This window comes from Gossypium raimondii, chromosome 12 (genome assembly GCF_025698545.1).
Source record: "Gossypium raimondii isolate GPD5lz chromosome 12, ASM2569854v1, whole genome shotgun sequence".
Taxonomy (NCBI): Eukaryota; Viridiplantae; Streptophyta; class Magnoliopsida; order Malvales; family Malvaceae; genus Gossypium; species Gossypium raimondii.
The window spans coordinates 39,640,686-39,654,989 of NC_068576.1; the positions used below are offsets into that span (position 1 = coordinate 39,640,686).

At 33.1% G+C, this 14,304-nt stretch overlaps 1 protein-coding gene and 1 long non-coding RNA gene across 3 annotated transcripts; one reads left to right on the forward strand and one right to left on the reverse strand.

Annotated features, from left to right (window-relative positions):
- Nucleotides 1–233: 233 nt before the first annotated feature.
- LOC105762457 (uncharacterized) lies at nt 234–1,119 on the forward strand. Of its 2 annotated transcripts, XM_052625815.1 has the most exons (2): nt 234–641; nt 750–1,119. In XM_052625815.1, the coding sequence occupies exons 1-2, from the start codon at nt 348–350 to the stop codon at nt 930–932; spliced, it is 477 nt and encodes a 158-aa protein (XP_052481775.1). In that variant the 5' UTR covers nt 234–347; the 3' UTR covers nt 933–1,119. The 2 variants fall into 2 exon arrangements, with proteins under 2 accessions (XP_052481775.1, XP_012435707.1); XM_012580253.2 differs by having other exon boundaries at nt 234–1,119.
- Nucleotides 1,120–3,523: 2,404 nt separating this feature from the next.
- LOC105762460 (uncharacterized) lies at nt 3,524–8,026 on the reverse strand. Its single transcript, XR_008192098.1, has 2 exons — nt 7,951–8,026; nt 3,524–4,173 (listed from the first exon to the last, which is right to left on the reverse strand). It is a non-coding gene; the product is annotated as an uncharacterized LOC105762460 (long non-coding RNA).
- Nucleotides 8,027–14,304: the final 6,278 nt, after the last annotated feature.

Here is a 14,304-nt window from a genome sequence, read left to right on the forward strand (position 1 = left end):
CCCCACATGTCTTGGTCAATGTTTTATTAATCAGATAAATTCTGAATAATTTATTTAAAATTTAATTTAACTCTTATATTAAATTTGATATATTAATTGATTTTTTATCTAATTATTTCGATAGGATGATTTAATTCGATTTAGATGGAGAAAAAGGCACTCTAAAACCCAACGACCCCATTATATATAACAGTTACCTAGTCCACCATGAAACCCTTCACAATATGGTGCCGCTTAACAAACAGCAACTCTACAACTTAAGGGCCCTTTCAACATTTCCAAGCATAATAAAATCCTGTAGTTTCGTATCCTTTCTTTAGCTTTGATTCACTCTTCGTTGCCGTCATATGGGTAACTACTTTAGTGCTTTCATTTGTCGTCCATCAGATATTGCTGTTGTCGGGAAAGTGATTCTTAGGGACGGGACGATTCAGGAGTTTAGCTGGCCATTGACGGTGGCGGAGCTGATGCTGGAGCATCCACAACAAGTGGTGGTAGAATACCACGCAGCTGTTAACGAGAAGAAACCCGTTCCCTTACCGGCTGACCATAAACTCCACGTGGCAAAAGTTTACGTAATGCTGCCGGTGAAGCAAGGGAAACCAACCACGTTGTCGTCCGAGGAAGCTCGCCGGGTTCTGGTGAGTGCCAACGCCGTTTTGAGATCGAATTCGAGGTTCTTTCCTTTGTTTTCCAGGATTTGCCCTGCAAATCATATGCAAGTGATGGGACAAAAATCGCCGTTGCAGGGGAAGGGAAACGGCCGCGAAAGACTTGAGGAAGTTGGCAGTTCGACGGAGCTAATACCGGAAAGTATGGAAGGGAGGGTGGAGTATATGAACAGGCAATATTCCGCCAAGGGATGGAAACCAAGCTTGGATACTATAAAGGAGAAGCAGATTGAGACAAAGGTTCCGCATTGGTTGTTTTAAAGCTAGCTAAGTACTTAATTTAGATTATTCGTCTTCATCATGCAACTGTTTTCGAAATATTACATGGAAAAAACACTAGCTAATGTTGGGTCTTCTTCGATTTCTTTGTAGAAACAATTAAAAAGTGTTTTTTGTTTGAGGAACTAGTTTTTATTTTTATATAAACAGAGAGTTTTAAATAAATAAATTTTGAAGCTTTGGTGGATAATCTTGTGATAAACTATATGATGGTCGGTAGATTGATTAAATTGATTCAGTTAAAAATTATTCAAATTTTATACTTTTTTAAAAATCCGTTAAATTATATACCAAGATGCTGATAGATAAATTAAATTAGCTCAACATAGAACATATGATTTATGCTTATACAAGGCTTCCGCTAGGAATCAATTTATATTATGTAATTAGTTTAAGTACTCTTTTTATCATACGAATGTATTAGGTTTTAGAGGTTATAAGTTGGATGGATTTAATAAGGTAATGAATATTCATGAAATTTCTAATTGAAAATTGTTATAATAAAAATTAATTAACATCGGCAAATTAGCGGAGTTTATAGAATTTTTTTAATATTAATTTCATTATAGATTCTTAATATATCTGTTATATATATATATATATATATATATATATATAAAGTTTAGAATTATCCATAACCTCTCCCCAACTCTTAAATAAGAGGATAATGCGCTTCAGCGCACTCACACCCATGTCCTCCTGTACTGACAACAATACCGATGTCAATCGAGTTAAGACTCAACCAACCTATTTAACAAAGGAATTAAACATTAATCACATTCAATCTTTAATTTGAAGTTAGTTTTTTTTTTTTTTTATACAAAGTTTAATTATTTTTCAATTGAAGATGAAATGATATATATAGAAAGGGTGACGTTCACGAAATAATTAAACACCAAATATGATATGATATGAAATTAAGGAAGTTAAAACTCAGTTATCAAGTGTTCTGGTTATGTTAATCTATTTTATAGTTATAGTACTGAATGAATTTCACTTGATTTAAAGGCATCAATTTATTTGATAAATGACAATGTATACAATTCTAAAACAAAATTAATTCACTTGATAATGATTTGTTGTGGTTATATAATGATTTAGTAACATAATTAAAATTTTGATTAAGTTTATTATTAGGAATCAAGTCACATTAATTTAATAATAAAATTACAAATAAAAATTTGTTGAGGAGAGATAACTCTTTTTTTTTTTGTGAATTACAAAAGGAGAGTAAAGCCCTAACAGCAACGTGATTAGCGCGACTCGAATTCAGGCCACACCTGGGGCGGTGAACACCCTGACCATCAAGTTAACACACGGGGTTCAAGAGATTTCGGACCTTCAATAGAGGTATCATCCCTAAGTTGTCTATGTTTGGTTTTAGTCTTCGGTTTTGTTTTCCTACTTCGAGGAGAGCCCAAAGGGGTTCACTGAGTGTAGGGAGTATTTTAGTCTTGGTAAGGTTCGAACCTATGCCCCTAAAGAGTCTTAGTGGGTAAGCACACTACCACTTGGCTAGGGCACTCACACCAAACTCTATGAACCCCTTTGAGCTCTTCTCAGAGTAGGATGATAAAACTCGGGGCTAAAACTGAGCATAAGTGTCCCAAGACGATTTCCTTGTTAAGGGGAGATCGCTCTTTGGGATGTTCTTGGACCCTCAACGAAGGTATTGTGTCCGAGGTGTTTATACTCAGTTTTAGCCTTGGGTTTTATCTTCCTACTCCAAGGAGAGCCCAAAGGAGTTCACAGAGTTTAGCGAACATTTAATCTACCAAGGAAACATTTTAGCATTTTGGCCTTAGTAGAGTTAAAATTTGTGCCCTTAAAGGGTCTTACTAGGTAAGAACCCTATTACTTGGCTAGGCCGCTTCTATCAAGCTCTACGAATCTCTTTGAGTTCTCCTCAAAATAAAAAAATAAAAATTTAAGGACAAAATTGAATATAAGTACATAGGAAAAATATCTCCTTTCGGAGTATGAGATGGATCAAAAAAGCAACCTCCCTCAACAAAACTTAATTATAAATAAAAGTTATATACTTGTAAGGTTGTTTACTTACAGACAATTTTATTATAAGTTAATTAAATAATATTTTATCCTAATAAATAAATAAGAATGTATGGTAACGATGGTACTTGTGATTACAAAAAATAATTATAGACCATCATTAAAGTTAAACCTTAACTTTTAATAGGTTTTATTTTTCACCCACATCCTTCCAATAATTAATAATTACGCATGAAGGAAGTGAGAGTCATATGATATTAGCATTATTTAAGAAATTAAACCAACGAAGCTTTAACATTATATTTGTTGATGAATGTGGAAGTTCTGAGATTTTGAGTGTTCAACTTAGCATTTAATAATAGGGACATAATCAGCGGAGAGGAGGGCAAACAGGGGACTTATTTCTTCTTTAGCTAAATTAAAACATTAAATTTTAGTCTTTTTAGTTTTTTATTCAATAGAATAATTGCATTTTTGGCCCTATGAAAAGTTAATAATTTAATCTAAATTTTTTTTGTAATACCCAATTTTAACCCGGGCCCATGCAAATATAAACAAAAAAATAAAACCAAATAAAATAAAATTCAGTCCATTGTCCATTTACACCCAAAATAAACCCAAGATCTTAGCCCAATTACATAAATAATTAAAACAAAAATAACCTAAACCCTATCCCAACAAGCAGCCCAATACACCCAACATTTTAAGCAGAGAAAAAAACAAAAAACCCTAGGTAGAGGCAAGCCTGACAGCAACCAAGTGCGCTGTCGTCGCCGCCATTTACGCGCCACACCTCCACGTTGACTGGCCACGTACCTGCAATTCAGCAAACAAGGAAGCAAGCAGCAAAAAGAAAGGGACTAATAGCGAAATGGAAGGAAAGAAATATTATTATTATTTTTTATATATCTATTTTCCTTTTCGTTTTGGCTATAAAAAGCCAATTAAAATCTATAACAGGGAGAAGACACGCATATTGTTTCAAGAAATTACAAAAAGAAAATGAAAAGGAAAGACTGAGTTTTTTTTTTTGGAGGGGATTTTTTAAAAGTTTTTCTTTTTTTTTCTGTTGTTCTGTTCTTTTTTTATATAAGTATGAAACAAAATAAAAAGGAGGGTGATTTAGTTTTTTTTTTTCATGTTTTCTTCTTTCTATTTCGATCTCTATTTCATGTCTTTGAAATAATAGTAAGAGAGGGGAGGAGTTGTTTACCTTTTGATCGGCGGCGGCGTTGTGCTGTGTGGGAGATGTTTGTAAACGGCGCAGAGAAAGGAAAGGAGCTATTAAGTTTTTTCTCATTTGCTTTCTAATGGCCGAATGATTAGGGTTTTTTGAGATTTATGATAATTTTTGAAACAACACTGTTTGGACTTTATGCCAAGGCTCAATGGCTTATTTGCACTTTTGACCCTCCTATTTTACAATGTTTTTAAATTACTTTTTTTATTTCTTGTAAATTTCGCAACGCATTTTATTATTGTTTCAATTTAGTCCAATGCTGTGCAGTGTTTTGGGAGGCTTGGGTAAATTGCTCCTTCGGTCCTCCTCCTGTTGCGCGTGTTTTAAATTGCTCTCTTTCTTGTTTTATTTTTGAATTCATCCTTTAAATTCTGTTTGTTTTCAACTTAATCCTTAATTTGTTATTTTAGGTTTTCTTTTTATTATATTATTAATATTGTTTATTAGTATTATTATTACTATATTATTATTATTTTTTTTATTTATTATATCATATATTATTATTATTATTATACCTACATATATATATGCGCATATGTATGTTAATCTGGCAGTGTTCTAAGTAATTGAACTGCGGAAGAAATCCCTGTAATTTTTAGAGCTTATTTAGAGTAATGTTCAGAACATTTTTGTTGTTTATAGCCTAAAAATGATAGAAATTCCTTTGTGAAATAGGCTCATGTCTAAACGTCGTTATTCTAATAAAATACATCTTTGCATTCATTTTTGAGCCAATATTTTTTCATTCTTTTTGAAATAATTATTCTTTCATTCTTTTGGATTTTCTTCCACGTCATTCTTTCATTTATAATTATATTGTACGAATAGTTATTCATAAATACATTCTTTTGTATATTCTTTTATATTGGGTTTTCAGATATCAATAACATGAGTGACGCTGCTACATGCTCAGAATTTCCTTTTGAGCGAGGCATGTGTTTAGAGGGATTTCATTACTTTGAAGATAACATAGATTGTAACATATTTTCAGACTTGTTAAGTATGGTAGAACAAGTCGAGAAACGGATCTTACCCTACAAAGAATCATTGGGATACATGGATTCTCTTTATATAGGGCATGAAGGTCATTTGGTCGATCTTGCCAAAAGAGTCTAACAGTCATTGATTCATCTTTGTAATCGTCAGTTACTTTACTAAATGAATGGAAGCTGCTTCATATGCCAATGTCACAAAGTTGACAATTAGCAAATTCGTGAAAAATCATGTCAGTATCGGACGCCAAAAGGATTATATCTGACAATGTACTAAATTTGAACAACAGCATAATATCAAAAGTTTGCAGTTTGTTCATGATTAATGCCATATCGCCCAAAAAAAAGATGGCGCGAAAAAAAAAACTCTGCCGGGGCAATGCCTTTCTCTTGGGCCCATCGCGGTTTTGCCTATTGAAGACAAAATTCTTTTTGAGTTTTTGAATCCAATTCCGGTTGAAGAGGAATGTTCAAAGTTGTCCATCATGGTCAAATGCGCCAAAAGCAAATGATGCATGTTCACAAAAAAGATCCATCCTAGAGAATTCCTTGAGAGGAACCTGGTATTGATAAAGATCATTCCCATACAAAAAGAACTTCATCCCAAGCTGGGAAGAACCTTATGTGGAAGGCCTTATTTGGAAAAGCGTCGATTTTGATCAAAAAGGATAACAAGGACATGCCTAATCCTATGAGTTCAGATTCAATCAAAAATATTTCAAAATATAAACAAAAAAGCAAAAAGAGAGAGAGAGAAAAGAAGAAAGAAAATGGAGAGGCCAAGATGAAAACTCGCAAAGGGCGCATTGAGACCAAAGGGGATTTAAGTTGAAAACCCGAAAAGGGCGGCTCAAATATTGATCAGAATGGGGCATGAGGTGATCAGAGCAGTTCAAATTTTGATTAGATTGGGGCATATGATGATCTTGAATCAATAGGAAAGGGTAAACAACATATTGAGACATCGACAGAGTACTGTAGATCTCCTAAACACATGTCAAACTCAGAAAGTTTGTATAGAGAAGTTCAAGCTGCGATATCTGGGGCATCCAATTTTTATATTGAATTTGCTATTCTTGGAATAATTCATTCTTTTCCAATATACACATTCTCAATCAATTTCTTTGTTATCCTTATTTACTATTTTTTGATAATCTATTCCTTTCGAGCTATGTTCAGAACCAATTGTATTCTCATCCATTGTTATACCCTTTTTGCAAGCGTGTTGCATTGGAATAATGATTAATGGACTAATAAAACTTTCAAAAGGGAAGTTTGGCATATTACTCTAGAAGTTTCTAAATAATACAGGAACCTGAAACACGACTATTGTTTAGAACACACCACATTTAAAGGTTGGAAATCTGAAAAGGAAGAGTCTAAATTAGGACTTTCTCTTTAGATTTTGTTGTTAAAAACATTGATTGAACAAAATGACAAAGCTTAAATAAAAAACTAAGCAATGATCACCCTGACATTGCAGTGGAGTAGATTGAAGCACTAGTTCCTATACCTCTGAAGATGCAGTAGGAAGGAATGAGACTACTTGAAGAAGAATAGTACCAAGGTCCAGCACGACCGGGCAAAATTGGAACCAATTGTATTCTCATCCATTGTTATACCCTTTTTGCAAGCGTGTTGCATTGGAATAATGATTAATGGACTAATAAAACTTTCAAAAGGGAAGTTTGGCATATTACTCTAGAAGTTTCTAAATAATACAGGAACCTGAAACACGACTATTGTTTAGAACACACCACATTTAAAGGTTGGAAATCTGAAAAGGAAGAGTCTAAATTAGGACTTTCTCTTTAGATTTTGTTGTTAAAAATATTGATTGAACAAAATGACAAAGCTTAAATAAAAAACTAAGCAATGATCACCCTGACATTGCAGTGGAGTAGATTGAAGCACTAGTTCCTATACCTCTGAAGATGCAGTAGGAAGGAATGAGGCTACTTGAAGAAGAATAGTACCAAGGTCCAGCACGACCGGGCAAAATTGGCTATTTTTAAAGTTTTTACTTCATTCCCGTTTCACAACAACAAGCAAAGAGGGGCAGCTGTAATACCCAATTTTAGCTCGGGCCCATGCAAATTAAATAAAAAAACAAAACCAAATAAAATAAAATTCAGTCCATTATCCATTTACACCAAAAATAAACCCAAGATCTTAGCCCAATTACATAAATAATTAAAACCCAAATAACCTAAACCCTAGCCCAACAAGCAGCCCAATACACCCAACATTTTCAGCAGAGAAAAAAACAAAAAACCCTAGGTAGCCGCAAGCCTAACAGCAACCAAGTGTGCTGTCATCGCCGCCATTTACGCGCCACACCTCCACGTTGACTGGCCACGTACCTGCAATTCAGCAAACAAGGGAGCAAGCAGCAAAAAGAAAGGGACTAATAGAAAAATGGAAGGAAAGAAATATTATTATTATTTATATATCTATTTTCCTTTTCATTTTGGCTATAAAAAGCCAATTAAAATCTGTAACAGGGGGAAGACACGCATATTGTATCAAGAAATTACAAAAAGAAAATGAAAAGGAAAGACTGAGTTCTTTTTTCAGATGTGATTTTTTTTAAAGTTTTTCTTCTTTTTTTCTGTTGTTCTGTTCTTTTTTTTATATAAGTATGAAACAAAATAAAAAGGAGGGTGATTTAGTTTTTTTTTTCGAGTTTTCTTCTTTCTGTTTCGATCTCTATTTCATGTCTTTGAAATAATAGTAAGAGAGGGGAGGAGTTGTTTACCTTTTGATCGGCGGCGTCGTTGTGCTGTGTGGAAGATGTTTGTAACCGGCACAGAGAAAGGAAATGAGCTATTAAGTTTTTTCCCCTTTGCTTTCTAATGGCCGAATGATTAGGGTTTTTTTAGATTTATGATAATTTTTGAAACAACACCGTTTGGACTTTATGCCAAGGCTCAATGGCTTATTTGCACTTTTGGTCCTCCTGTTTTACAATGTTTTTAAATTACTTTTTTTATTTATTGTAAATTTCGCAACGCGTTTTACTATTGTTTCAATTTAGTCCAATGCTGTGCAGTGTTTTGAGAGGCTTGGGTAAATTGCTCCTTCGGTCCTCCTCCTGTTGCGCGTGTTTTAAATTGCTCTCTTTCTTGTTTTATTTTTGAATTCATCCTTTAAATTCTGTTTGTTTTCAACTTAATCCTTAATTTGTTATTTTAGGTGTTCTTTTTATTATATTATTAATACTGTTTATTAGTATTATTATTACTATATTATTATTAGTTTTTTATTTATTATATCATATATTATTATTATTATTATACCTACATATATATATATATATGTATGTTAATACATATATGTATATTTTAAACGTTTTTAAATACATATGCATATTATGTATATATTTTATTATTATTTTATTTTCATAGTTTTTATATATTTTATATACATTTATATTTTATAATATTTATATTTTCATATTTTATAATTTATATATGTTTATACATTCTTTGTAATATATATATATGTACTTTTAGAATTATCATAAGTTTTTGTTATTATTTTGTTTTGGTATATTTCATGTTTTTATATATGTATACTTATATATATGCCTATTTTAATATATGCATATACATGTTTTCAAAATTTATTTATGTATTATACTTATATTTTGAAAATACATATGTACATATAATTTAAATTAAAGTATTTGTTTCATATCGCATTAACATTTTTTAACATATCTTTTAGAAAATACATATTTTGGTTTTGGTAAAACATTAAAATCATTTTCTTTTGATTCAAAGACTTTTAAAATAAAAGCGATATTCAAAGTTCAGGATTTTCGAGGAAATTAAGCCATAACGTATTGGGTTTCGATTTTCTTTGTTAATCCTAAATAACCGAGAATATTCTTTATTTGACATAAGTATAAAAATCATTTTCGGGAACTTAACTTGTTGCGTCCTAATGTATTGGGCGTAACATATTGCCTTCTCGAAATGAAGATTTTCTTATAAAATAAAAGCGATATTCAAAGTTCGGGGATTTTGAGAAATTGTACCCTAACGTATTGAGTCTCGATTTCTTCGCATGACTTGAACATTTGATTATCCTTTTCAGATTTCATTATTGGAGTTTTTTTTTTTTTTTAATCTTTTTAACCCTCAACACTAAGACATTAAATAATCAATTTGGTACCGATTTTTGGGCGTTACGAGGGTGCTAACCCTTCCTCGTGCGTAACTGACTCCCGAACTCGTTTTCTCAAATTTCGTAGACCAGAATAATTTTTAAGGTGGGCCGATCACACCTCAATAAAGGATCGGTGGCGACTCCAATTTTTGTTTTTTAAAGTCGATAACTAAATTTTTGTTTTCAAAAAATGATTTCGACATTTTTTAACACACTTTTTTAGCATTAGACCCTCCAAAATTTCATTATTTTATCTTAATCCCCTAAATAAAATTTCTAACTTTATCCTTGCTTAATAATGCGAAAATTGGATGTAGGTTAATTAGTTGAATTGACTTAATTTAAGTTGTTCAATTTAGCAAGTGTAATAGTTTATTTTAATTAAAACTGTTGATATGATTAATTAATTAATTGTAATTAAAAATTCCATTCTAAAAAAATAGGGATAATATAAGTTCCTCTAAACTTTGCAACTAGTCCACTTTGGAATCTGTACTTTTTTTTATCCTTGAATTTGACAACTAGATCCATTTTGGTCTTTGAACTTGAATTCTGTAAAGATTTGATGATGTGCCTAGTGTTATTGGAATAAGATCATATTACACAAACCAAGAACTAATCAATATAATGGTATGAGCAAAAAGGTTGAATCGATTGGCTGGAAAAAATTTTACTTTGGTAAAAATAAAAAAAATGAACAAAAATAAAGAGTTGAACCGGTTTAATATTTTTTTCCATTTTTTTAGATTTTTGTGAATTTTTAATTATTTATTTAATTATTGTTGGCTCGACGGTCAAGCCGGTCGAACTGGTTGAATCAAGAACCATTGGTCTAACCTATTTAACCACATTTTTATTAAAACATTGAATGATATGGTACCACATGATCACCTTAAAATTTATATAATTTTTTTTTAATTTTCAAGTGATTATGTAGAACCTCATCAAACTTTTATAGGCTCTAAGTTTAAGGGTAACCAAAATGGACCTAGTTGTCAAATTCAAGCACCAAAGTAAATTAAAAATATATATAAATATCAAAATGGACCTAATTATTAAACTTAGGGGCCAAAATTCATATTACCCAAAAAAAATATAAAAAGTTTTTGTGGATCTAATGCCCTAATAAGTCCTGTTTCATAAAATAGAAAAGAAAAGAACTCCAAGATGGGCAAAATTTATTTGTCTATGTCTGAATTTGGGGCTTTTTAGCTAATTAATAACCAACGAAATATGCAGAAACGGACTACCAAAATAGTGACAACACCAAATGCAACTATCATATATAACCACCGGTAAGAGGTATTCATGATGAAACTCAATTGAGTTTACAAGTAGTTATATGAAAATATATTTTTATCTAAGCTTGGTTTGATTTAAAATCTTGTTAAACATCATTATATTTGGGCAAATTACAAATAAAAGTCCTATTTTTTTAAAATTTACCAAAATGGACCCGATAAATAATTATTTACCAAAATGGGCCCATTTCCCCAAAAGCGCGTCCACGTCAGCACGATGTCAGGGTACGTGACAGGAAAACACGTCCCTGAGGGAGCATTTTGCATGTTTTGGGGTTTTAGGGTTTATGGTTTTAGGGTTTTAACTTTTAGGGTTTAAGGTTTAGGGTTTATGGTTAAAAATTAAATAAATAAGGGTTTTAGGGTTTAAGGTAGAGGTGTTCATGGGACGGGCAGGGCCTGGTTCGAGCCGGGCCCAAAAAAATTTGGCTCGCTTCTTATCCCGGCCCAAAATATGGGCCTGAAATTTTGTCCAGGCCAGACGCGGGAAAAAATTTCTAAGCCCGAGCCCAGCCCGCCCGACCTATTTTTTTAGTAAAAATCAAAAAAAATATTTTAAATATAAAAAGAATAAAAAAAAGTATTTTAAAAATATTTTAAAATTAAAGAATAAAAAATATTTATTTATTATATATTCGGGCCGGGCCGTGCCGGGCTTGAGCCAGAAAACGGGCCTCGCTTTTTTGCCCAAACCCATATTTCAAGCCTATATTTTTACCCGAACCCTCCCATATTTTTTGCCCGGCCCATGAACACCTCTAGTTTAGGGTTTGTCAATTAAATTATATAAATTTTTCATAATTGGATTAGTTTTCGTGTTTATTATTTTTTTTAAAATCACTTAAATTAGGGTGTAGGGTTACTTGAGTAATTTAATTAAAAATTTTGAAAAATTAGATTAGGGTTAGGGTTAGGGTTTAGGGTGTTTTTAAGTTAAGAGTTTTTAAGGAAAAATCAAATAAATTAGGGTTTAGAGTTTAGGGTTTGTCAATTAAATTATTTATAAATTTTTCAAAATTGGATTAGTTTTCGTGTTTATTATCTTTTATGAAAAATCAATTAAATTAGGGTTTAGGGTTACTTGAGTAATTTAATTAAAAATTAAAAATTAGATTAGGGTTAGGGTTAAGGTTTAGGGTGTTTTTAAGTTAAGGGTTTTAAGGAAAAATAAATAAATTAGGGTTTAGAGTTTAGGGTTTGTCAATTAAATTATTTATAAATATTCGTAGCCAAAATTGGATTAGTTTTCGTGTTTATTATTTTTAAGAAAAATCAATTAAATTAGGGTTTAGGGTTACTTGAGTAATTTAATTAAAAATTTAAAATCGATTAGAGTTAGGGTTAGGGTTAGGGTTTAGAGTGTTTTTAAGTAAAGTTTATATGTCATAAAAAATTCTGAACAAAGTAAAGCATTTCTACAAGAATAATTCTTTGCTTTCAAAGTAAATTTTGTTCTTTTCTTGCAAATTGTTATCTAATAGGTCCATCAATTGAGTTTACCGATTGACTATAAATAAGGCAAAATTTTCCCTCAGATAGCATAAGTTAAAACAAAAAAACATTTAGAGAGGCTAAAAAGGATAAAAATTGAAGATGAGTGAACATATTAGTGTTGTTATTTACTATGATGGTGAGGTTTGCCACACTGAGAATGGTGTTGTTTTTTTATCGGAGAATACAGTGCGACTGGTTTTTAACCAGAACATAGATTTGACAGAACTTCGTAAAAGAATTAGGCGTAAAATATTTGAAACGACGCCAATGAAAGTTCTGTCTATTACGTATCGATTTTGTCCTTCAGTTGATCCGGTGACATATGACTTGTTCGACATAAGAGATGCTCGTAGCTTGGAGGCAATGGTGTAGATTCATCTCGCTAGTGGAGCACCGTATATTAAGTTATACGTACAATTTACATCACCAAATGGTGCAGTTGCGACTAGTGTTCGAGAGGTATACGCGACCCATGCCCGACACTCTGTTAGTGCATTACAAAACACGGAGCAGCCCATGTTTGGTAGCGGTGTGGAATACACAACCCCTGCACGACACTCTGTCAGTGGATGGGATATGCACCTCGGTGGGTCAATGTTTGATGCTGAAAATACATACTGGGGAACAGCATCAACTTCTAATGGTTGGCAATCTACATCCAATTGGGGACATTATGAAACACCCAAAAGAAAGGATGATGTACTCCCTACGACGTCCACCGGTGAGAGGACCTCGTACGTTGTAGATGATGGTAGGTTAGATTATTTTATGAACCGAAGCCTATTCCAACCGAACCTGAAGATGTTGAAGGGGGTTCACATGCATAATATCGATCTGTCTGCAGATGATGCGTTGGAGTTTCTAGACCTACCACACCGGTTGCGTGATCGTACAAGTTCGGTACTGGATTCGGGTGAATTTGAAGTTGGTAATCAGTTTTCTAACAAGAATAGTTTTATTTGTGCTTTGAAACAACATAGCATCAATAACGGCGAAAACTACCACGTCGTTAAGTCCAAAACTGATAAGTTTGAGGCAAAGTGTGCAATGCAAGATGATACTTGTTCATGGAAAATCTACGCCTCATTAAGGAAAAACACAGGGTTGTGGGAGATTAGAAAGTACAAAAGTTCACATACATGTGCTGCAGGTACAGTATTTAGGGTTTTTGAATAATAATGTTATTATATAATGTTGCATTATTTAATGTACTCCGTTTGTAGGTATTTCACAAGATCATCCCAAGATGGATTCAGCTATGTTAGCTAGCTTAATACTGCCCATGGTGAAGGCAGATCCTAAGACTTCTTTCTATCTAGGTTAAGGAGGCATGTGTGCCCCCAACCTGATATCTGTGTTATTTGGGATCGGGGCACCGGCATACTAGCTGCAATTGATCGACAGGAAAGCTTATGGCAGTGCAAACATCATCGGTATTGCCTAAGGCACGTCGCTTCCAACTACTATAGGAAATATCCATCTAAGATTGAACGACGACAAGTGACCAACATGGGTATTTAGTCTCTATTAATATAATTTCGTTTGTCATTTTAAATTTATTCTAATTGAAAGAGTGGTATGTAATATTCGTTATGAATTTATATTGGCAGGGTATGAAATAAATAAAGATTGTTTTCATGAGATGTTGGCAGTTTTGCGTTCAATTAACGGCGAAGGCGTGGACTACCTTTGCAACATACCTTTCGAACAGTGGGCACAAGTATACAACGACGGCCTACGATATGGTCATATGACCTCAAACCTAGCTGAATGCATAAATTCTGTTCTAAAAGGAACTCGCCATGTACCGATAACATTGGTTGTGCGAGAGACATATTTTCGTTTAGCGGCGCTATTTCTAAAGTGAGCGGAGAGTTATGCAAGCCAGATGCGGGGAGGCCATGTATCGGTGTTGGGACGATGAGCCACCTTGATAGAATAGTGACTATGGAGGTGTTTGCATTACCAATGGTGAAGCTGTTTGAAACCCATATGGTGATGGAGATTGGTAAAAAGAAAAGCTCATCGATGGCCCCTCCTGCGATCCCTCTTGCTACGCTGGCATATACATTGACGGTCCACTCGGCGTAACGAAAAATAGAGATGAACTGGGCCATAGACTCCAACCTGCCATAGGACACGGA

What these genes read in the sequence shown, in the direction of transcription:
- LOC105762457 (XM_012580253.2), top strand. Translation starts at nt 348, where the DNA reads ATGGGTAACTACTTTAGTGCTTTCATTTGTCGTCCATCAGATATTGCT.